This window comes from Mixophyes fleayi, chromosome 4 (assembly GCF_038048845.1).
Source record: "Mixophyes fleayi isolate aMixFle1 chromosome 4, aMixFle1.hap1, whole genome shotgun sequence".
Classification (NCBI taxonomy): domain Eukaryota; kingdom Metazoa; phylum Chordata; class Amphibia; order Anura; family Limnodynastidae; genus Mixophyes; species Mixophyes fleayi.
Genome location: NC_134405.1, coordinates 159,773,671 through 159,787,794, shown reverse-complemented (window position 1 = coordinate 159,787,794; position 14,124 = coordinate 159,773,671). Strand labels below are relative to the sequence as shown.

General features: G+C 36.1%; 1 protein-coding gene across 7 annotated transcripts in view; it reads right to left on the bottom strand.

The window, feature by feature from the left end:
* Positions 1-13,915, bottom strand: part of CACNA2D1 (calcium voltage-gated channel auxiliary subunit alpha2delta 1) — a 612,754-nt gene extending 598,839 nt beyond the window's left edge. For 3 of the 7 annotated variants that reach the window (XM_075208702.1, XM_075208704.1, XM_075208703.1), the window contains exon 1: positions 13,369-13,913. In XM_075208702.1, the coding sequence (XP_075064803.1) occupies positions 13,369-13,463 (95 nt within the window). In that variant the 5' untranslated portion in view covers positions 13,464-13,913. Of the gene's footprint in view, positions 1-13,368 lie in introns of all 7 variants that reach the window. The other 4 variants (XM_075208701.1, XM_075208699.1, XM_075208698.1 and 1 more) reach the window with 2 other exon arrangements.
* Positions 13,916-14,124: the final 209 nt, after the last annotated feature.

The following is a 14,124-nucleotide window of genomic DNA, read 5'->3' as shown; positions in this document are numbered from 1 at the left end:
TTGCTCCAACCCTTATATTTTCAATATCGAGGAAGACAAAATAGATTTTAACATCACTTATTTGATGACAATACTTTTTTTTAACTGGACCCTTCTGTATCTTTCCTCAACTTTTTAAAATAGTTGTCAGATTATGGTATCGTGTAGGGTTTTTTTGCTAAAACCGCTTGAAGTCCATGGCCCCAGCAATCTGTTACAGTGATGGGCAATTAAAACATCTTAAAGAATCCTCTAGGTTTCATTGGTCATTCCAAATCCTTATAAACTTGCTGTTCATTTTTACACCTTGTCTAACTTCTTATACAAATGTAATTATACCTCCACTTTTAAGGTTAAGGAGCCTGATTCATTAAGGATCTCAAATGAAGAGGATACTCATTTCAGTCTCCTGGAAAAAAAACATGTTACAATGGAAGGGGTGCAAATAAGTGTTCTGTTTTACACATAAGTTAAATACTGACTGTTTTTTCATGTAGCACACAAATATCAACTTTAAATTTCAGTGTACAAATAAGCTATCAAATATTTGTGTGTTACATGAAAAAACAGTCAGTATTTAACTTATGTGTAAAACAGAACACTTATTTGCACCCCTTCCATTGTAACATGGTTTTGTCCAGGAGACTGAAATGAGTATCCTCTTCATTTGAGATCCTTAATGAATCAGGCCCAAGGTTATCAGTTAAAGGATTGGTCTCAATATTAAATATGGCTTCTGTGTTGTAGTAGTGCAGTTAAAATGATAACTCTATCTGGTATTTAATTTTCATCATTGCTTTACCCAGCTATGTAATTAGGGCCACAACAAGGGTGGTGCGGCCTCCCAGAGCAGAGGTGTGAAGCCTGCCCCTATGTGCAAAATGACCAGGCAGAACAACCCCAAAGAAAAACATTTGATTTGGGTCTAGTGGGGGAAATAGGCCTTTGTTTTACATGGGAATGCTATTACTTTAATCCCGGGGCTGGTGAAGGGTGAAATCAATGTTTAATAAATGTGAATGTTATTAATATAATGTTGGGGTTGGTGTGGAGGAATATTTCAGCTTATTAAATGGGAATGTTGTAACTTTAATGTTGGGGCTGATTAGGGGAGAAATAGATCAGTTTACTAACTGAGAATGCTATTAATTTAATCCTGGGGCTGTAGAGGGGTATTTAGTAAATATAAACATTATTTAATTTCAGGATGATTAGAGGGAAGGAGAATAGTTGTTCATTGTTGGTGGTCCTGTTCTAGTGTACAAGATGTGTAAAATATTGTACAATATATTGGGCATCATTTAATGTCTTCTTTATTGCATGACTGTCATGTATGTGAATGGGTCACTCTCAACATGCTCTCTTTCTGTGTATATTTTTTGAGCGCTCCCATAAGAAGTTTTGAGGGAAATAAAGGACTATGCACTTTCTACGCATCCAATAATCTTTGGCAGCTGGAGGACTCAAGGAACGTGGGGGCTAAAGAGTGACAATATGTAGAGGGCATGTTTGGGAGAATGGGGAACTGACTGGGTTCAGGCTAATATTTGAATAGTTATTGATTCCTTCAAGGTTGTAGGAGCCTGCCAGAGAAATGAACTGTAGTGCTACGGCCAAAACACAAAGTAGTTTACAGCTGTTTTTTTTATGGCGCATGTCTAATAAGCAAACTATTTTGTCACTACAATAATTATACATTTTTCTAGCTAGCTACAACGCAGCAATAGCACAGCTCCTGGCTTTAACTTCAGATGGAACTCCTGTTATCATACCCTTTACCCATAGTTTACAATAATCTGAATGAAGGGAAAACGTCAACTCACTGGACTTTGATGTGTAGTTTACAATTTTGCACATGTCTGTGAACTTTAGTATACAGTCTAGAAGGAACGGAGATCACTGCTTAGAGGGAAGAAATCTATGATCTGCAAACTCCTAAATAGGGAACAAGGGCTTGCCATCTAACAATCCTCTCGGGCTCAGCCGTATGCAGGACCTTCCCCTCTCCCCTCCCCCGCCCCTCTAGCTGTGCTTTGAGCTCACCGAGTTACTGTGCTTATTGTTTACTGTACTGTGCTGTCTCACCTTGTATTGTAACTTTGTTTGTCCCTGTACGGCGCTACGGACGCCTAGTGGCGCCCTATAAATAAAAATTAATAATAAAAAATTAATAATAATAACAACAGCTAGTGGGTGGTGCCAGCATGTTCTTCAAGATGCTGTCACCACTCACTAAAGCTTGGTACACACTGAAGAATTTTTCTGACCAACGTGTGATCTACAACGATACTACTAACGACTGAAGGTCCAATCGATCGGGCGATGTGTACACACTAGACATGCTTTAAATGATTAACAAAAGATGGACCGTCTAGACAGTGACTTTTCACAGCCATATTGACGTGTTAAAAGATTTGAATTTCGTACAAACTGAAGCTGAAGCAATATCTCCATGAAATTTAAATAATGGGTCAAGCATGTTCATTAAGTACCACCCAAGGAAACAAGTCTTCTTTATTCATTCTGTAACACATAGCTATACTTATAATGCTAGTGTAATTATATTTTTACATGTCTCTATATTTTTCATAGGATCATTTTTGAAAACAGTTCAACAATAAGTCTGTTGGATTCTATACTAGAGTGACAAAGGGGCATAATTATGGAGGCATATGCAATACACATATATAGAAAACAAAGCTACGTGCTTTTCTTGTAGACTGTACTGACAAAGGTGTGTAATTAAACAAGCAGACATGCTATACACATCAATGCAGTAGACAGCTACTATTGCATTACTGTAAGAAGCACCTAATTACCAATAGAGTGACATGCGGACACCGCACCACGTGGGAGAGGTACAGGAATCAGAAATTTATATACAAATGCCCCCAAAGCAGTCACAGCTCGAGGAACTATCGGCAGTTGGTCGTGGATCAATCAGAAATTTATATACATTACATGATCATAAGGTGATTGGAACGAGATTATTAAACAGTGCACAATCGGCACTTTGGGGCAACTTTCGACGATCGTCTAATTATACACACTAAGCCGACATCCGAACGGTCGTATGTCGGCTGTTTTGCACAATGATTGGACGAAAAAGCTCCAGTGTGTACCTAGCCTAGGTGTCAAGTTCTCCCCAAAAAAATATTGCAGCACATTTTTGATATTTGAATTAGTAGGTAGTTTCTACTACTTCTCAATCAAACTCTATGTGGACTGGCCTCCAATATTACAGTCCAGTTAGGAGTTAAGGATGGTCCAGCAATTTCTTGCATTGTTGCTCCTCACTGGAAGAAATCACGGTTAGTCAGCGGTGGGCTAGGGCTTCCACCCTTAATCTGTAAGACTAAAGGCTAATTTTCCCATAATTTGGAATAGATATTATATATAACATATAACTATTATACCTTATTTGGTTGTAAAATGAAGTATGGGGTGGAGGATTTTATGACCTGAACAAACTTCAGGTTACATTGGTTTACCCAGGATTTTTTTTACATTAGCAAGTGAAAGCTGTTTCTCTATTACTATTGACAGCTGACACTGCCACTACAAACTTGACAAAACACAGAGCTGTGGTCACCAGGGTACATTTTTTTTTTAGTTGTCATGGCGACCTGGCGTCTCGCGTTTGTCTAGCCCTAGAGTACATCATAATAATGCACCAAGCAATTTCCATATCCAGACATAAATAAAATAAAGATCATGTCATGGAAATAACTTTTGTTTTTACTAAAGCTCAGACATAGATTCACCAATAGCTAGTATTTGAGACATACGGGTTTATTTATTTTAAGCACATTTTCTATCGCTACTTGATGCGGCGATCACAAAGTTTTTTCTGCCAAGTTTATAAACAATGTTACTCCCTGGCAATACTGACTAACAGCAGTTAGAGGAGTCTTACCACTTGCCAAAACAGTTCTGGGAACCTCTGCACGCGTGTTAGTACGGCATGAACTTGGGTTTCCAGTTCGAATTTATTATTTTTTAAAAATTAATACAGTAAAAAAAAAAAGTAATAAACTTTATTAAAAAACAGAAAAACTTTACATTAATAATAAAGCATTTTTTTTCCATTGGAAAATGCCTTCCTGAGATGGCCTGAGGGGGCATGACACAAGGTACACTTCATGAGGGTCTGTTCCCTGTGACACTGTGACTAGTAAATCATTTCCCAGAACAGTTTCCAAGTGTTACACAGTACCAAACTAAAAAGATCATGAACAGATTCCGAAAAATAAATTCAATATCCTTGCTTGCATCAGTGGTCGAAGTGGGCCGGTATGCCATATCGCCAACTTTCCTACTGCTTTGTTTGTAAAACAATCAAATTCCATTTGCTTACACATTCCATACTGCCACTTCTAAATTTCCACTTCGACCACTGGCTTGTATACATTATCGGACATGATTCTTTGTTCAGTCTCACTGTGCAGAACAAAGGCTCAAGGAATCACTTAGTATCTAAGCTGTTGTCTTTTATACTTTTTGTAGCACCATATCAACATTAAGGAGGAAATTCAATTGCCTGTCAGGTGCGGCTGGACATCACCTCATTGTGCAGCTGTGCATATTCCTGGCCAATACAGTAACAAATCTGTGTTCATTTTCTCCTCGCATCTCTATGGGACATGAGGGAAATATGAATTCCCCCCCTAAGTCTGTACCAAAAGCAATATCTATGCTTATGGAGTTACAAATTGGCAATCTTCAATGAAGTAAAATGCTTAAAATAAAAATTAAATCAAAGTAGAAACTTTATGACAAGTATAATATATTCAGTCTGATACAGAGCTGAACGTGCGCACGTTTGTGTTGCATAACTTTCGTGAATTCGCCCTGCGCATGCCCACAAAGTACATATGGCTATGCAGAGTTACAGGCATCCACATTTGTGTGGGGTGACGGTGTCATACATTAGGAATATTATGATGTAGGCCGAGTACAGGAAAGGTGTACTTGTGGAATAACAAACTGATGCAGACCTCAACACAGACACAGTCATGCCTTTTATAGCCATATGTTTTGCTTAGGGACTGGTGCATATATGCAGGGATGAAGATGACGATCGTCAACACTAGCTACCTGATTCTGATTGGCTGATTGTGAATTCCCTTCTGAAGCTGCTGGATATTGCCTTCATTGCTTATGCATATATTATAGAATTTTATGTGCGTGTTTAAAGAAGTTTTTTTGCTACTTTCATGCATATGTGAGAAGCAATGTTTTATCTGCTGATAATCTGAATGTTTTATCCAATAGTGGATGTGTCTTTCACTATGAAAACAAATGTTTACAAAGTGTTATTGTGCTTGCAACCTGGTTCTGCATATAAATATGTGGGTGTAAGTACACCTGTGGTAAACCTGGGGCATATGCTACAGATGTAGAGCTGGACACATTTTGGGATGCGTCTTACTCAGCATTAGCATATGTTATTTTTGTGTGCGCATTTTTGGCCTGTAAATTACGTCCAGATTACATTCAACTCTGTATCAGGCCCATTATGTTTACGGGTAATGTTTTCCTAGGAAAAACACACTTGAGGGGGGGGGGATTAAATTAGCCTCAATGTCCCTCAGAACATTGTGACTTGTTTCTACTGACTACGGTAAATTCTCTGCTAATTTTTCCTTGCAAATCAGCTGAAATTTCTGTAAAAACCCCACGCCCAGGATGTTCTGAGGAACACTAAGGAGCTACCTCCTTTATTTATTTATTTAAACTGGGACATTTTTCTCCTAAAAACTGCTTAGTTTAGCCTTATTTATGGTTTAAATTATTTTTTTAAGAGAGTAAAGGAACATTTCAATGCCTTCATTACACGTGTCACTGTCGAGTGATTGGAAATTTTATCACATTGGTAGACAATAAATATTGAGAGTTAGAGTTCTAGAAAAAGAATAAGTGCAATGAATTGTCTTATCACCAAATTTCACCTTGTGAAAAAATAAAAGCAACAATCACATCCTTTTATGTATGAGGTGTCATACTTCTCTTGGGTACAGAGGCTCCAAGAGCAGGGGGCAGGAATAAAATATCAGGGCATGGGGGCCCTGGTCAGGCTGTGTAGTGGGAGGAGCCACAATCCTAGTGTGGAAATGCCCCCTTCTGTGTCTATGGAAGGGGCCCCAAGAAGTTGCTGTACCTGGGCCCAAAATTCAACTTGCTGGTCCTGCTAAGATACACCTGTTGTTTGCAGGTGTTGAGTCTGTAATGGAATAAAACAGATCAATTGGTAGACGTGTGTCTGGAAATATGCTTTTCTGCAACTGGAAGGTTGCAAGTGAGTCCCAATCCCAGAGGTGATGATAGCTTCAAGTCCTGTTGCAGTGAACAAAGCCTGTGTGCCCTCATGCAGAGCAGTGAATGCCTATGTAAATATGTCCGCTCCACCCCTTTATATCATTTAAAACATCCCATCTCACTGAAATAAATACTGTTTATGCACTGCAGTGCAAAGCAAATGGCACTTAGCAAACAAAAACCTCTATACACCCAACTCCTCCCACCAGCCAAACAAAAGGCACACTAACACATATGTAGATACATATTGCCACATGATAGCATTTGCACTGAGCTTTTGGTGATCATAAATGTCTATGAATCAAAATGCTTACCAATGCTTACCATTTCCCTGTTTGTCATAAAAACAACAAAATAACTTGTTATATTGACACTCATTACAGTCTGGAAAAATTACACCTTCATCACAAAGGCTTAAACTCATTTAAACTAATATGTAAACCAACATGTGATCATTTAGGATGTGTTCTGTATCTCAGTTGTGTGGTGTGACATGGCTTCATTATTTTAATTAACATTAAGGGGTCTATTTACTAAGCTGCAATGAGCCAAAAATCTGGTCTTGGCCATCGCAGCTCCTCTTTTCATTTATCAAGGGGTTAAATATCTGAATTCTGCCTTAACCTGTATAATGTTGGTCACTGCTGGCCAATTTAACAAGCTTTGCTTTTTATCGGCAGCCTTTAAAAACTAACCTTTTGAATGTATTGTATAGGACTTCATTGTTGCCGGAGATGCCGCTCCTCTTCCATTGCTGGCGACCATAGCCATCAGGGTCAAAGCCTGCATTCGCTGGCAGATGAGTTTTTAGTTTTTTTTAGGAGGGGGAAATTACCAGGGCTCACTGACGACCCCTGGCTTAATACTAATTCTTACCTCCTCCCACTGGCCACCAATGATAGACCCCTTAGTTTAGCTAGGATGTAACTCATCAGACGTGTAGACAGCCAAACTGGTCATCTATCAAACTAAGAACATATACCCCTTCAAATTGAAACTTTTCTAAGAGACAAATTACTAATTTAAAAAATATATACTTAATATGACAGAAATAATTTACAGGTTAGTAGTAAGTGACACAACCTATATAACCATTTAAGTCCCAGCAAAGGTAGCAGCCCAGGTCATTTTTCCTCCCGTTGTCAAATCATACCAGTTATCACATTCACTCCCTTTTCCTTGTGTATGAAGTAATATATGTTAGGGATATCTAAATGGGTTCAAATGTGATCTGAACGGTGTTTCCTAGCAAGTTTGTTTTAAAAGGCAATCGCAAGCAATATGGATTCACATGGGCGACTCATTCACATTCACATATATGGCATAGTTAAGTAGCAGCAGACACATGGAAATCTGCCATGCAGAAAAATACAATAACCTTCAAAAGATACAAGTTTTTAAATAATTTATTATTAGCGTTATGCAGGGTTTATAAAGCACTGACATTTTATGTAGCTCTGTACCATTACTTAACAGTGTGCCGGCAGACCAAAGCAAAGGGTAAAAACGACCCTGCTTGTAAGATGTTGCAGTCTAAAGGTAAAAGGGAAGGGAAGACAAAGAACATATGGGCTGTGTGTGGGATAAGCTGGTTGAAGAAGTGTGTTGGCGGGAAACAGCGCTGGTGACATAACATTTACCCAATACGGTAAACATGTGTGTACACAACCATACAGTACATGAAAAAGGTTGGACTGAATCAAGTAAACAAACCATAAACCATAACATAAATGGACACAGACATTAACATATATATATATATATATATATATATATATATATATATATATATATATATATATTATTTTGGTTAGGAAGTATGAGTTGCCTTAATAATACAATTGAGCTGTGTTGGGGGAGGAGGTTACCAGAAATTTAAAAAAAAGATAGACTTTCTCTTATACATGTATTAGTCAAAGATTTTACTGCATTAAAATACAGAATGTATAGGGAAATATATCAATATCAATACATTTAAAAAACAATAAAAGAATCAGTAAGGCCTTCTTGTTAGTTGCTCTAGATCTATTGTTAATTCACTTTTCTCTATGCTGTGAGCTACTAACACTGAGCCAGAAACAGTAGTGAGCAGAGTCTTATTTGTTTTTCTTTTTGTCTGTTAATTCTAAATAATGAATGACAAAGCTTTTGTATCCAGATATGCAGCCCTGCAGAATATGTTAGCACAATATTAATAAAGGGGATGAATCAGAATAGTCTACCAAGACAAAAAAAAACGCACATGACAATGGTTTTGAAAATAATATTCCAAATACACATATCTGGCACACATTCATTTACCATGGCATTCATTCCAAAACTGTAATTGTGAAATTGCAGCAAAAATAAGAATGTGATCAGTGTGGGAATGAGAAAGCCTCAACATTTATCAATTGACTAAGTACTTTAGCTGAATGCATTATACAACTAATTCAGCAATAATCCATTTTTATTAATGCATACACCAACTAGAAGTAATATGTCTCCATTACAGTTTTATTTTTAAGGAATCAATATGCTCATCTTCACTATATAAAAAAAAACAATAAAAAAGTATACATAGAAGATGTAGTCATAGATGTTTAATTTAAAAAAAAAAACTGTAATAGACAAGGGATTGAAATAACAACAGTAAGTACCTGGTAATAGGGATGTACTAAGCACAGCTAATTAAAATGTTCCAGCAGAACTTGTATGATTCGTGAGTGTGAAATAAACTAAATAATAATTGGTTATATTCCCATACATAAGTATCACATCTACATGGTACCTAATTTGTATAAATAAATCACACCTAGTACTGAAATGACTGCAGGGGAAAGTCAGTCTCTAGACAGCAATGCTGCAATAAATGAAGAATGGAAAGCCAGGGCAACCAACTACATGTAATTAAAATTCATATTTTACCAAACTGACAAGCAACACAAAAAGGAGGCATATTAGCATCAGATTGGACCTGCTTCAGTAAATACACAGGCAGAGGCATCAAAACCACTGTATGTGTTTTAGAACAGTACATTTCAAGATGAGCCTTGTGATTGATTTCGTAGTGTGTGGTGATGTATAACTGTCTAATGTAACACATGCTCACTGTCTGCCCTCAGGGATCTACATGCAAATTAGACAGATCGGCTAATCAGATTATTCTGGATAGCAGTGAGCTGCTTTTGTGAAGAGCCAATTGTTTTTACTTTGGATATATTTGTACACCCATTTAATTTGACTTACATTGCTAATACTAGCTACAGAAAGAGATGGACAGAGGATGCCATTGTATGAAAACCCCATTTGTGTTCATAGTTGATTAGAAATATAGCCATGAACCTGTCACAGAGCTCGAATATCTCCCACTCAAACTCAACAAGTACACAATAGATTTGGCCAACAGCACCTACCAATAAAACAAAATACATAAATACATGCTTACAACAAAAAAAAAATATTCAATATTTTAACCCTCATTTTTCAATTTGTAAATTCCAATTGATAGAAATAAATACGTGCAAAATACAGCACACGGCTTTTGAATTACACATGAATACTGTAACATGTATTTTCATATAAAATACAATTGGCATGAAAATATTCTTGTAGTTGCATATTCATGGTTTAAAAGCATAAATAATAAAAAAATAAATATTGTGTTGCAAAGCAATTCAAACTTAGTGTACTTAGCACTGGAGGAAAATCCTCTGCAGCCCAATATTTAGGAAACACAACATTACCCAATACCCTAAATGTAAAATATTCTAAATGAGTATAAACAGTATAAATTAGTAATGTATATGTAAAGATGAGTAGCATTATTATAACATTTTGCTATACACATCATAAAAAGAACATAGCTAAATATTTAGACAATAGTTCCTTATAACCCTCCCATTATTCTTACACCATTTGATATTAGAATATTTCACTTTTTTTTTCAAAATGTAAATAAATAGCTCAAACTCTCAAAAAGGAGAGCAACGCATGTTTATTTCAACAGTGTTTAATACAATGATTTATTACATTTGTTTGTTTACAACATGCAAGACAATATTTTTTTTCAAGCATCCATCAGGTGAATAAACATACTACTTTTCTGAAAACAGTTATGTTGTTTGTAAAAATAAAATGCATTTTATTAAAATCTTATATCATGGGCTAAATAGTGCAATGAATTTACTTGTGATATAAAAGGTATCATATAACATACAAACAATTAAATATATGCAGCAAATAAAATACAAGAATTGTATGACATTTTGTGCTAAATGCCTGAACAGAGACACGAGGAGAGAATTTACATTTACAATTACATTTGCAATTAGAAGGTAACAGTGCTGAGATGTATATTAATAATTCCTGCCTCAGCTATGTACTAAACCTTGTACTACTGAACCTGATTTTCAGTGGCTCTGAACCATAAACTTAACACTTCATTGTTTTCTTTGTTTTATGGCTTCCTGAGCTATCAGTTTGGCTAGCCAGTTTGCAATATGAAATAAAATCAGCGAACATCTCATCATTGGCTATAATAGGTTATGTCTATGGCATATCTATGTTACACAATTTTGAACCTGTATGACATCTGTCTGTAACATCTTAAGATATTACTGATGCACCCATAGACTGCATTAATATTCTGATTCTATTATAAAATGATTTATAGCAGCCAGTAGTGGTTACAATTACATATATACATGGTCCAAGATCATTAGAGATTTGACACATAACAGCAGATGACACACCAGCCTAAGTTGAAAAGAATATGTGCAAAGCACCACCTGTTCCCTGAATCCACAAACTGTCATAAAGCAAGTGACCATCTTTCTTCATTATATTCAGAAAATTACTGTATGTGTTTGTTGTCATTTGTTTTTTGCTCTGCATGTGGAATGAATGGATACCCGGATACTTTATTAAATGTACCATACAGCAACAGCTGTATCTTTATTATAGCAAATCTGTTCTAAACCTCATATGTATGTATATATATATATATATATATATATATATATATATATATATATATATACATACATACATCTATATATATATATCTATATCTATCTATCAGATATATATATATATATATATATATATATATATACATATATTCATTGTTGTTTTTTTTTCATATATCTATATATCCATATATATCTATATATATATAGATATATATCTAATCTATATATATATATATCTATATATATATATATATATATATATATATATATACATATATATATATATATATATATATATATATATATATATATATATAGCTGCTGGCGCTATATAGATAAATGTTGATGACATGATAATATATATATATATATATATGTATATTTCTATATATATAGATCTATATAGATATATGTATATATATATATATATATATATATATATATATATATACACATATATATATATATATATATATATATATATATATATATATATATATATATAATCACAATAAAAAAAACTCTGCTTTTTTATTTTATCTTTCTCTAACATACATACATTACACAATATTATGGATATTTATCCATAACATTATACAGTACATTACTACATGCACAAATCACTATAATAGTGCATGAGATCTTGTATATTTGACTAAATAAAGGCACATTGGCTAGATGTAGTGAGATACACTCCCTTAGGAATATAGTAAATACTTTTCACAACAGTGAATGAAAATTTAATGTGCTTCTGCCATCTGAGGTTGTGAATAGCACTGAGACATCTAAGGACACTCCTGAGATTTCTGTAGACAGCAAATCACCAATATACACAAAAAAGTCGTTTTAATATGAAACATCAAATTACTGTGGACATTGTGGGTTGTTGAAAACAAAAGCAACAAAATAAGCTCTATGGCTAATTTCAAATGAATTTTCCCTCCACATGTCACCAGGTGTGCTACTCCTAAAACTACACTTCATAAATGTACACAATTACATTTCTGCAATATAAATTGTTCCAAGTATTCACCCTGTATAGTCACAAGAAGCTTAGGACTGGTGTGTAGTCCCGTATTTTTAACACTGAAACATTCTCTGCTTCCTAGGCAAGTATTTGCAATGTGCTGCCAATTATTTTTGGTCGGATACATAATGGAATAAATCCTGGGAACAGGATCCATTTATAACAGCACACAAGCAGCACTAATTGGACAAATGTACTACTGGCAAGCGGGGAGAACTCCCTTCCATTCTGTACTGCCATAGTCTGAGAGCTATGGCACACAATACTATCGAGATCACATCAAGACATGGGGTTTGGTTAAGTGCATTTCCTGTACTAGCCATATTCTCTACCACTGATATACTGTAAACTGCCCCGGTAATTCGCAAAGTGCTTTATTTGCATTGAGCATCTCTAAATATTTAAAACGATTATTTATTTTAGAGATATCAGTGGAGGTTTGATGAAACGCAGACCAGATTTATACTAACTGATTCTGTTTGGAATGATCAATGTTTAAAGTGTCGTGATGTGAAACAAATACAGGTATCTCTCATCGCTCCCACAACCTTATAGCTAGGGGGACAGATGACACCTCAGTCTTACTCACATCTCTACTAGACACTTGCTTGATTTATGACTAAAGACTGCAGAGATTCATGGGTCGTTTTTTTTTTCAGGAAGCAACAACTGTCATACAAGCGTGCTTGATGGGTCCCTAGGTTTGGTCCAGCACTATTTAGTGAGGAAGGAAACAGGCATTAATTGCAGTGTCTGAGCAGGATAACTTTAATAAAGCCTGATCCATAAGCTAGCGGTTTACTCCCAGGCAGAGACATGACCTTCCCTTATAAAGAGATAACATGAAACTTTATTCCCAGCTCAGCTCAACTGCTGGTTATATTTAGAGTTTGGACGGGAGTTTTGCTCACTTGCTAATTCCCAGGGACTATAAAGTAATGCATTATCACCATCCTACAGTATCTAATTACTAGCCTGATAGGCATTAGAGACCTCAGATAAAATACAGAAACATCCTCACGACACCTTACAGAGAGGTCAAAAGGCACACTCATAGCTCACCATATATTGCCATTAGACCTGGTTACTTACGTTGCCGCAGAAGGAAAGTATTCTTCAGTAGAAGGGCAGATCAGCAAAGATTGGAAAAGTGTCAGACTAAAGACTAGAAACCAGGAAGCAGCCATCTTCACAATCTAACAGGCAGATCTCCTATCCAGTACAATATAGGGATGGGATGGAAAAAAATAATAAACTCCAGGCAGCAATAGGGAGATACTGAGCTGAGACTGAGCAAACACACAGTTTACTCTGGCAGCCAGATCTGATCAGCAGCCATCAGTGATACTTTAGGTAGAGATCTCAGCTCCCAATCTCCCTCTCTCCGTTTCCTTTTCTGATTTATTCCCCCGATGGCAGAGAAGGGGAGGGAGGATGAGGTGGGTAAGTTGCAAGGGAGGAGTGAGAGGAGGCTCCTGCACTGATCACACGCTGCTGGAAAGTTAAGTGCACTGTCTGAAGCTCAATCACTGCTGACACTACACCACGCCCTTCTGAAGGACCACAGGGTGTAACTTTACTAATCATATATCAATTGGAGTGTCACACTTTTCTCCCCAGTCACTGAGCCGAGCCTCAGACACTCAACATCCAGAGCCTCCAGTCCTGCATTACCGTAATTACCCTTGTGCTACAGCAGCCCGATGGTTTCGAATTACCAACATATCTAGTAGTGATGGGTAGTTCATGAATGATCAGTTCAGAAAGAACTAATCTTCGAAGTGAACAGATTCATTTAGTTCACAGCTCTGGCAAAGATTAGTTCATTGGGAAACAAAGCAAGTGGGA